At 36.8% G+C, this 11,493-nt stretch overlaps 2 protein-coding genes and 1 non-coding gene across 4 annotated transcripts; all 3 read right to left on the bottom strand.

Annotated features, from left to right (window-relative positions):
- Positions 1-339: 339 nt before the first annotated feature.
- LOC137953958 (mediator of RNA polymerase II transcription subunit 32-like) lies at positions 340-4,515 on the bottom strand. 2 transcript variants are annotated; one of them, XM_068801534.1, is made up of 2 exons: positions 4,421-4,515; positions 340-1,263 (listed from the first exon to the last, which is right to left on the bottom strand). In XM_068801534.1, the coding sequence occupies exon 2, from the start codon at positions 1,209-1,211 to the stop codon at positions 765-767; it is 447 nt and encodes a 148-aa protein (XP_068657635.1). In that variant the 5' UTR covers positions 1,212-1,263; positions 4,421-4,515; the 3' UTR covers positions 340-764. The 2 variants fall into 2 exon arrangements, with proteins under 2 accessions (XP_068657635.1, XP_068657636.1); XM_068801535.1 differs by lacking the exon at positions 4,421-4,515 and adding an exon at positions 2,360-2,371.
- A 233-nt stretch (positions 4,516-4,748) lies between these two features.
- LOC137952677 (methyl-CpG-binding domain-containing protein 10-like) lies at positions 4,749-5,297 on the bottom strand. The gene has a single exon (XM_068799742.1). The coding sequence runs from the start codon at positions 5,295-5,297 to the stop codon at positions 4,749-4,751; it is 549 nt and encodes a 182-aa protein (XP_068655843.1).
- A 4,429-nt stretch (positions 5,298-9,726) lies between these two features.
- Positions 9,727-9,808, bottom strand: LOC137954061 (small nucleolar RNA R16). Its single transcript, XR_011112493.1, has one exon. It is a non-coding gene; the product is annotated as a small nucleolar RNA R16 (small nucleolar RNA).
- Positions 9,809-11,493: the final 1,685 nt, after the last annotated feature.

Raw genomic sequence — 11,493 nt, 5'->3', positions numbered from 1 at the left:
ACCAACTAACAAATATCTTTTTGTTTTGGGTTTCGATTTATCTTTGGCTCAAGTATTATCATATGAGCCTCACATCCCCCAATCTTTAAATGGTTTAAACTTGGTTTTTTTTCCTAACCGATGTGCATAACGAGTCTTTTCAACTATTTTAGAAGGCACCTTATTCAAAAATATAGAAGGCATGCAAAAGTGCTTCCCCCAAGAATGAAGTTGGTAAAGTTGCAAGTGACATCATTGACCTAACCATTTCTAGTAGATTATTTCTCCTCTCAAGTAACTCCATTTTGTACCAGATTATGAGGCATGCTAGATATAATTAAAAAATCTTAATCACTTGACCAATTACATTCTCTACCTCCAACATAATGTCTAAAATGATTCTAAAGTATCACACTCATGGGTCCACAAATGTAAAAGTGAACAATATCAAAACACACCCAGCTCCCCCTGTTAACTGTTAAGGAGGAGCCTGCATCCCCAACAACAAGTATCGGTTGCAGTCGAGTCACTGAGGAGTGATCATGAAAGAAACATATTCAGATTTGGTTTTTTCAGAGATCAGTTACATACTGTTCAGGATGATTTGATGTTACCTGCATCACTGGTCATGGAAAATTTGAAAAACAAAAACTCATAGTCAGGCTTGAGTTTTTCAGAGATCAGCATTGATTGATTCCAGGCTGTTTTCCTAACGAAGGATGAGAACCAGCTTCAGACAACAACACACTATTCACAAGAAATGGTGGGAGGTAGACATCAAATAGCTACTGTGCTCCATCGTCAGAGAATCTGGCATCAAAAGGAGCAGAAGATTGGGCATTTGCATTTGCATTTGCAGTTGCATTGGATGTTCCACTCCCCTGTTGAAGTTCTATGACAAGCCAGCGGACTGCTTTGCTCATCTGCTCCAGTCTGACTGCACTGATAGGCGGCAGCACGGAATTGGACTGTCCCGGTTTTGCAGTAGCAGTCCCAGTTGCCTCGTCCACCAGGCATTCTGATCCTATTCGCTGCTTTGCAGATTCCAATAGCTCTTCCGCTTGGTCACAAGCAACTCTAAACAACTCCCAGCGTTGTTTGAAGTTCTCAAGAGCTGCATCTGTGGCTGCTGTCTTCTGCCCCCCAGACTGCTCTTTGGCTTCAAGTACACCTGTTGCTGCCTTAACAAACTCTTGATATGCGTTGCTCAATGCGTCCACTGTGCTATCCATTGGAAGATTTGCTACTCGCTACCTCTGGTTGCAAATATGAACTTTATTTTTGCTGTTGGCTCATTGTCAAATAAAATGGTTAGTAATTACTGCAGAAAAAGAAAAAAATACTTCTACTGTAATTGGGAATTCCATCCCCATTGATTAGGGGAGGCTATCCTGTTGTATTCTTTCAACTTTAAATAAAGCTTCACCATTTCAGACGGACACACACATACACATGCATACAAAAGGAAAAAGAATTGCAGAAAAGAAAAGAAACAAAAACAAAAAGGTAGGGTTCCAGACATCAGTTTCATGTCTTCAAGATAGTTCTTAGGCATTTTCACAATCAAATCGAAGAAACAGATGGCAATTGCCCAAATAGTTAAGGTTTTGAGAGATTACTGAGTAAACACATCCAAATTAGGAAGTGAAGATCATTTGTAAGCAATTCATGGTTGCACAGGCCACGTATTCAGCGCAGACCCATACTAAAGAGGCTCTTGAGTGGAGCCATTGTCATGCATTTTATTGGTATCATGAACATAAGAACAGATAATTATATATATATATATATATATATATATATCACAACTACTTGTAAGATCAATATCGGTTATCCCTCTTACAAACATAACAATCACAAGTATATGCATCCCAGTGCATGCAAGATGCAGTTAATATAACATTCATCTTAGCCTAATAATTTCTTATTCTCTCTCACGCTAAAATGAAAGAGCTCTAAGAGTAATTTTTTTTTTTTTTTTTTGCTATCCTTAATACATTCATATCTCCAGTCATCTGCATGAAACTCATTTGGAGCATGCAGAATCTGCACCTTCTACCTTTATTCAATTAGGAAATGACAACTTCATCAGCTCTAAGTCTTGTTCACCTCCTTTAGAGCTACATAATTTCCGCAATATCTGGCCAGAAAAAAACTCTAGCATTCCTGAATGCGCCCCAGAAACCAATAACATCATCATAACAAGTATTTTCAATCCTACAGATATTTTGCCTCTAAGATGATGATAGAACTAGCCTTTATTTTAACCCCTTCGATGTACCGACTCACACTACTAAAGAGAACATCTCCAGTACCAATCAAATTCAATGTAAGAAAAGCTATTGTTAGTTCACAAAATTATGCCAGTCAGTTTGGATACCTTAGCCTCAAACACCACCCCAAGTGCATATTGCGGGAAGCTGATGGTTAAATAAACCTCCAGCTAGCCTTTCACTAAAACGATTGTGGTTAACCAGGTCTTTTGAATAGACCACCTGAAGCATGAGTCATAAGCAAATTATAGAAGACTTTGATGTTTCAAATGAGGTTTTCTGGCCAAAACCAAATCCATGAGCTCTGCACATCTGTCTTCCTGGTGGCATCACAGATGATATTTATAACCATGAAGTCTGTTTATAAGGTAAAAGGAAGTTGACTAGGGCTACTTTCTAAAGGAGTCCAAATGGCAACAGTATCAAAAGCTCCTGAGGGTAGAATATTAATGTACCTAATTTGTTTAATATTGATTAAACTGAAAGATGCACACCCTCAATGCATAAGATATCTGTAAGACTTAATTAGTTTAATTATATTTAGAAATTTGATTAAACAGACTAATTAGACTTAACCCCAGCTCCCACAGAAACTCCCAAAGGTGGCCATAAAATGAAAGGATTAATCCACATTGATACTCTTGGATCCTGTTTTCATTGACTAACATAATAAGTGAAAGAACCACGATAAATACGCTCATTGAATGCCACAATCCAGAAGATTCCAACTGGCATCAGCATCTGAAACAACAGAGACTATAAATATAAATGCATTTGATGCGCCCAACTAGAAAAAGGTTTTCTTAGAATTTTGAAAAGGGAAGGTTCCTCTTACAGCAATGTACAATAAATACGATAGTTTGTCGTTATGTAAACAATTCCAAAAGAATTGCTAATGTTGAGCAGATAATAACGATAAATTTTCACAAGTGAAGGTTTCTCTTATAGCAATGTAAAATTTTATCATACCCCTATGAAATGAGATAGTTACATTCACTACCAGAACTTTAAAGGAAGACCTCTCAAGAAGAAAGTATTTTGCTTTTTTATTCAAAACCAATGCAGTTTGCCTGCACTTCTAAAAAACTGTGATTACTGAATGATGACTGTAAAGTTCATCGAATGACATGAAGCAAGCAATTGAACAGTGCCCAGACAGCAGCTAAATGTCTGACATTAAATAGAGAACCAAACCAAATAATTACAACATTTGAGAAAAAAATGATAAGTGATTAGAAAAAAACAAGCAGCTAGTAGTTTTCCTTCAGCGCTTTCACTGGACTAATTTTCTCAAGTAAACGAGATAGACCGTCCACAGAAAAAGATCAATAATGGCAAAAATGTGTGGGATGGGAAGTTTTCAAAGGATTATAACAGAACCTGAATCATTATAAATAACTTTGCTGCGGACACTGGACCGAGCAGGCTAAAAATCCTAACCCTTAGAAAAGTTAGAGTTTAACTTAGCTCCAAGCATATCAGATAGATCTGCTCGGTGTTTTCCCGATAAAATTTCAATTAACAGTCAGAAATGAGAAATGGCATGAAAAAAACCTCGTCACAGGTAATCTGATGCGTATTGAACCATTTGGATGGCAAAAGCAAACACTCTTCACCATTCATATATCATCTATGGATAATCCATTACCCATGAAACCAATCATCGCGATCGGCAATTAAATATAGTTAAGTCGTTCCAAAATCCGAAAGCAGAACCCATCAACAATTCGCAGAGCCAACTAAAAGATTGATCAAATATCCCAATAATAAACACATATGAACACAAACGAAACAAAAGATCAAAACAATGTAGCATTTTTAATTCTTCTGTTAACTGACCATTAATATAGACTAGTGAAAAGGAAAAGAGTAATATTAACTATTATACATAACTATGACTCAACTTTCACCATCGACAACATCCCTGCCAAAGGCGAGGTTTCTAAAGACAGAGAACGACAAGGATTGCATACATACAATATAATCCCTGGAGAGATAACTAACGGAGACAGAGTTGTTGGAATGGATTGGAAATGCAATTTCTTTCGTTCAAAAATCAAATTTATTGAAAAAAGGAATCCGGCGTTCAAACGAAGAAAAGAGGGTTGAAGATCATGTATCCCAGCCATTTGCATTTAAGGGAGAGAGGGAGAGGGGGCGAGAGAAACCTGTATGTCGGCGATAGAGACCCAAAAAGGAAGGAAAGCAGACGAACACCGCAGTCTATGACCAAGGCAACGCCATGCAGGAGGTCTGTCCTGGGACTGACAGGAGGAAAGCTCGATGAAAATCTGTGTAGTAACCGCCTGTGGTTTTATACGTTATTTCTGAAGGCAGCAGGATAAAAGCCCATGAGTAAACAAAGAGACCCATGGGCTAAAAAAAATCCATGTCCATAAATTCATTGCAGGAAGTGTTCCTAAGGAGAAGAAGCAAAATTCATCCCATCACTGTGAGATGATTATTATAAGTTTCTAATTCATCTAAAAAACTCTGTCATCGTTCATCACTTGGATTTTCAGCTTCTTTCACATCTGAAGAAACACTCTGATGATCCCCGGAAAATTTTCCATCCTTCCCATCATCAACCTCTTCTTCTGAGACTTTCACATCACCAGGATTCTCTGCATCTTCAGACGAGGCCCCCTTCCCAGAATCAACCAGCTCGTCACCAGCATTTTGCTCCTTTTTGAACACTTCTGCCTTTTCAGTATCGATCTCATCACCAACATTTTCCCCTTCTTTGAACACTTCTGCCTTAACAGTATCAATCTCACCTCCAGAGACTTTCTCATCACCAGCATGTCCTCCTTTAGGAATTTCTGCCTTACCAGTCTCAACCTTATCCCCAGAGACTCTTTCATCATCAGCATTTTCTCCTTCTTTGAACATTTCTGCCTTATCAGTATCAACCTCATCACCGGTATTTTTTCCTTCTTTGAACAGTTCTACTTTAACAGTTTCAATCTCTTCTCCAGAGACTTTCTCATCAGCACCATAATTTCTTCCTATTAAGAACTTTGTTCTTGCCAGTATCAACCCCATCTTCAGAGTCTTATCTCTTCACATCACCAGTATGTTCTCCTCCTTTGAACACTTATGCCTTACCACTATCAACTCATCTCGACAGACTTTCTCATCACCTGCATTTTCTCCTATGAGAATTTCTGTCTTACCAGTATCAACCTCATCTTCGGAGACTCTCTCATCACCAGCTTTTTCTTCTCTGAAAACTTCTGTCATAACAGTATTAACCCCATCTTCAGATATTCTCTCGTCGCCATCATTTTCGGCTTGGAGAACAGTATCTACCCCATCTCTAGAGACTCTCTCATCATCAGCATTTTCCCCTTTGTATGAACCCCTTCTCCAGACACTCTCTCATCGGCAGTATTTCCTCCTTGGAAAAGTTCTGCCTTACAAGAATCAACCTCTTCTCCAGAGACTCGCTCATCACCAGCATTTCTTCCTTTCAACACTTGTGCATTACCAGAGGTCCAGAATCAACCTCTTCTCCAGAGAGTCGCTCATCACCAGCATTTCCTCCTTTCAACACTTGTGCATTACCAGAATCAACCTCTTCTCCAGAGACTCGCTCATCACCAGCATTTCCTCCTTTCAACACGTGCGTTACCAGTGTCAACCTCGTCTCCGGAGACTCTCGCATCACCAGCATTTCTTCCTTCGAGAACGTCTGCCTTACCTGTGCCATCCTCATCTCCAGCGTTTTCTCCTTCTTTGAACACTTTTAGCTTTCCAGTATCAACCTCATTTCCTGCATTTCCTTCTTCTTTGAATACTTCTGTTTTGCCATTATGAACCTCATCTCCAGCATTTTCTCCTTCTTTGAACATTTCTGCCTTGCCAGTGTCAACCTCATCTCCAGCTTTTTCTCCTTCTTTGAACACATCTGCCTTGCCAGTATCAACCTCCTCATCAGGATTCTCCATATCAACAAACGCTGTTGAACAAAACGCATCTTCTGAAACATTTTCAAAACCAAGATTCTCCATCTCTACATCTTCAAAGACTGTTAAACCCGCATCAACCTCAACGTCCATGTCTTCAAAGACAGCTGCATCAACAGGGGACTCCTCATCTTCCCAGGCTTCAGCATTACGGCCGCGAGATGAACTAGGATGCTGCTTGCAAACAATTGTATTTCTATTCCAACTACGTTAACCATCTCAAGCTCTTTAATGAAGTCTCCAAGACTAGTGGAAGCAGACCCGGTTCCCACGTCCACAACGCGATCAGACTTCAACCTTTGCTTAGCATGCTCCACTGCATCTTGTGCTTGATCACAAGCATAAATGAAATACTCCCGTCGATGCTTCAGATTGTTAACAGCCGCAGCAGTAGCTGCTGTGTTCCCTCCCCTCGATAGCTCCTTGACTTCCATGAACTCCTCAACTGCTGCCATGAACAGTACATATGCCTTCTTGATCTCGTCAACTCTACTATCCACTCTGCTTCTCGCTTCCTCTTTTGCCTAAGAATCACAAGAGCATTACCATTGGTATAAAGAAAGAAGTTGGCAAAGAGCAAAGGTTTTTTTACCAAAATAACCAATTTCAAAACATATTTTGAGAAACAACAACACTATTATCAAAGGTGACACGTAAGCTTTGACTGATTATGTGTCACTACGTCATCAGTACATTGTGGTAGATGAACACATCGACTGCCATGCCACTATTCCGACACGTTGTATGAGACAATTAGGAAAGGGATGAGGTGAGCAACACTAGTAATATTTGAACCTCGAGAGTGTTTTTCATAGTTGTTGTTGGCCCAGGTGGCTTTTCAAGAGGGAAGTAGGTTGGGAATTTAAGCTAAATATTCGGTGCATAAATGTAAAAATTAAATCAAGGTAAGTACTAGAACCACACACCACAAAGGAAAATATTTTTTGTTTTTAATGTTCCCTTAGGGGGGTTAGTCAACAAACTTGGCACAAGGACTTCAACTTCAAATTCATTTGAATCATCTACATGAACTTTAGCTTCAAATTTGGTGTTAGTGTGGACGAGTTCATGTGCGCTAGAAAACAGTTTCCAGTGTTAGTGTCCCAAATGAGAAAAATATAAAAAACAAGAGAATGAGTAACTTGTAATAATATACTTAAATAAATTATAATACCTAAACACCAAATTAGGTAAAACTAACATGATTACTACACTAATAAGTAATTTAATGTATAATTAAAATATATTAATATATTAATTAATTAAATTATATATTGTATTATTTATTGATTGCAGTTTATTGTACATTAATACAGTAATTCGTGAGCCAATTAATTGTGCACATGATTAATTATAAAAAAACAAATAAATAAAATTTTAAAAATAACATAAGTGAATATAATAAATAAATTAATTAAATTATTAATAACTTAAGATATATTTTAACATAAAAAGGAATAATTAAACAAAAATAATTGACCACTCTTAAATCGCTAATTTACTATAGTAATAAAAAATGTATATAATAAATAAATAAATATATTATTTTATCAATATATTCAAAAAATAGAATTTTATTCAATAAATATAATTTATTTTCTGCACACTAGAGGTCGTCTTCAACTCCCAACACTAAACTTTCACCGCAGAGGCCCGATCGCTAGTTGTCGGCCTCTATCTCTCATCCCTCATCGCTTGACGGACAAAGGGATGACATTGTTCGTCATAGGTTGAGAGGGAGAAGAGAGGGAGAGAAGGGGGAGGCGGAGAGGGAGAAGAAGAGGGAGAAACGAGAGAGAGGTCGAGAGGGAGAGAGAGAGAGAGAGAGAGAGAGAGAAAGAGAGAGAGCAGCGAGAGGGAGAAGGAGATGAAGAAGCCGAGAGGGGAGAAGACTTCATCTCTTGATTCACGTTGACTTATCCCCCCTAGTGAAAGTGAAATACATTTCACTTACAGAGAGCACTAACAAGAGTCAATCTCTGCCAAAGATTTTACAACTAGATTATAGCTCTAGTAAGTTTTCCCTTTTAGATTCCAGGTTCTAGAATACATTTCAAAGAATAATAAAAAATACACAAACAAAAGAAAATTTTACACCCTTTTGAATGAAGGGACAACTCGGAGTTTTTAAGTCTCCAATTCTTTTGAACATAGGAGTTAGAGGAGTTTGAATGCTAGGAATACTTAGTAATTTGAAAGTGGTATGCAAGTTTTGCCAAGTGTATAACTCTTTTTTTCTCAACATGAGTTTTTATGAAGATTTCAAGTGAATAAGGTTTTTGAATTCTTTGAATTAACTATAAATGTTCACTTGATACTCCCCAACAAATTCGGGGGCTGCAAAATATTTTGAGTATATTTTTTTAGGTTCTCCAAATTTGCTAATCGATCAAGTATTAATCAATAAGTTTTTAATAACTTATTTCGATTGATCATGTAATAATATATGATCAATCATGTTTTATAAACATATCTAACAATATTCTGAGTGATGGATCATGCTATACTAATTACCTTGCATGCTTCCTACCCTTTTACCCACCAACCATTCATATCCCTACATTGCCATCGATAAAAATGGCATACAGAAGTCACTTCAACGTCCCCTAGGAGATTATCAAGTGTTTGTTTAGGCTTTTAAACTGATTTTAATACCTTCTTTACAGTAATGGAGAGATATAATGTTCTTTTCTTCAAAATATTCATTTGTTCTATGTCACCTCCTACTTTTCATTTGTTCAGATTGGCAGAAATTACTCTCTACAGCCTGCGTTTTCTTTTTAATTTTTGTACAGAATGGCCAGTCAAACTTTAATCCTTTTTCATGCAAATCTCCCCTTCTTGTTCCCTTCTTCCATTAATGCAAGCTCTGCATTTCATGAAGACAAATGACAATGTTTCAAAGAGATGTCTCTGCTGCTCTCAACATTTTTCTAACAAAAGCATCCATGTTGAAGGAGTTTTTGTGCTCAAAATATGATTCAGTTCTTTTGTATTTCCCTCACTAGAACAAAAAGTTAATCCAAGTTATATAAATCAAGCCAATAACAACCTTTACCCAAAACAAAAATGAAGATAAATCAAACTCTCAACAGCTTTAAACCATTTTTACAAGGAGGCTTTTAAATCTCAACAAATCTCTGATGGAATCCAAGCAGACAAACATCAACGTAGAAAATAACTTAATTGTAATAAAAACTATACCAAATTAACTGCTCAGAAGAAGCTTTTTCCAATCATAGACACGTCTCAGTAGTCCAGACATAAATTTTTAGCCCTTCATCATTGCTATACATTACTGAAAAGCAATACAGACTATTCAGAGAAAAAGAGAATAAGATATAAATCAAACCACGGACAGCCATTAAAAGCCTCTCAGATATTAAAAGATAGCAGACATTCAACACAGCATCAGATTCAGACGGCCCGTCTGCTTAATTGTCATCATAGAGTTTTGTGCAGTAAAACAAGAGGACCAAATCGAAACAATTAAATCTGTACAAAGAGAAGGCATCAGATAATAAGCGGAGTTATAGTCCACAAAATAATTCAGTGTAAAGCATAAGATTGTCTTCATCATTTGCCTTCTCAAATAAGCTTTCCCCCCCCTAGTAACAGGATAGAATCGATAAACCATTTCAGAAAATGAAAAAAAAAACAGAGAGAGTATAATACCACGTAAATTAAAGGGATTTACCAGAAAAACATTGAATTTCATTTAGAAAATTCCATTTATTACTCTGATCAAGTATCCTATAACACCCACACGACGCATAATAAAATTGAATCAGACTGTAGTACCCAAAAGGTTTCGGTAGGTCAATTTGACCCCTTGCAAAAACGAGTATGCAACGGGCTGGTAAGCCAACCAATAGCTTTCTGCATCCGTTATATCTCCTCAGAAAATTATATTAGAGCATGAGAAGAGGGTAACTGATGCAAACATGCAAACAAAGAAAATAAAAACGCCGTTTTCTTTCTCTATACACTCTGAATAGGTACCATAAAATACAAAACAGGCATTCCGCAAGCAAGAAGGCATCATCTGCGAGGAAAATGGTACAAAAAATTAAATGCCTTTTCTGTAAAACAGATCGAACTAAGCGTCAAGCCATGGATACTTGCAAAAAAAAAGGAATTCAAAGAATTAGACAAAGAATCCGATATCGCTAAACCCAGCACGCTGCAGCAAATCAATCTCATTACCACACAAACTGAAAAAAAAAAACGAAAAGAAGAAGAACTGAAAAAACCGGACAGCGGCGAGCATCATCTCGGTGAGGCTCACGAGTCTTAAATAAGCTTTTCCCGCTGAAACCCTAGACTCGTCACAGGGCTTAGAGAGGATTGCGATTTGCAAAACGAGATTGTTCTGGGCCCTTTCCCCAGTGTTTCAGTGGGAGGATTTAACCACAGTGAAGCATACGTGGGCTTTTATATGGGCTTTTATATTTACCAGCTTGCAACATCAGTACTAAGTCCTCCTCCACTAGAGACAAGATAAGAGAGAGAAGGAGTCCATTAGGCCCAATTTTTCATAAAAGTTTTAATAAAATATTTTTTAAATTAATTTGATAAAAATAATTTCAAAATATTTATTTATAAAATCATTTATGAGAATCAAAATATGAATAATTTTAGTATAATCAATAATTTTATGAATTATTTTGCCCCTAGGATTAGGGGTGCCATCGAGCCGAGTTGAACCCGAACCTGCTTATGTTCGAGCCGAGCTTGATTTAAATATTTCTACGAGCCTCATATCGAGCCTAAAATTGTTATCGAGCTCGAACCGAGCTCGAGCCTCAACATACATTTAAAACTTTTCAAAAAATATATATCGAATAAAATGTATATAAAATTATGCATACATTTTACATAAAATTGGGCACGACCTCTACATAAAATTGGGCAAAATCTATATATATAATACATGTATAAGATTGGGCATAACCTCTACTTAAAATTGGGCATAATCAATATACATAATACCTGCATAAACACTCCATAAAATTGTCTATACATTCCATAAACACTCCATGAAATTGTTTATACACTCCATAAAATAGTTTAAATACTCCATACACTGCAAAACAATATAAATAAACTCCATACAATAATCAAACACCACAAAATTAAATGAAATATCACTATCAATTTACAATCACCCAAATAAAAACTATAAATCCTTTAAATAAAATCCTATTACTATTTGAGACTTACTAGAAAATTACAAGAAATATTTTAAATTTCTCTTCGGAAAGTTAAATGGA

The sequence above is a fragment of the Aristolochia californica genome, unplaced genomic scaffold, assembly GCF_029961685.1.
Source record: "Aristolochia californica isolate CCGP_79_NKW_82.1479 unplaced genomic scaffold, dmAriCali1.0.hap1 SCAF_16, whole genome shotgun sequence".
NCBI lineage: Eukaryota > Viridiplantae > Streptophyta > Magnoliopsida > Piperales > Aristolochiaceae > Aristolochia > Aristolochia californica.
This window is presented reverse-complemented; position numbering and strand designations above follow the sequence as displayed.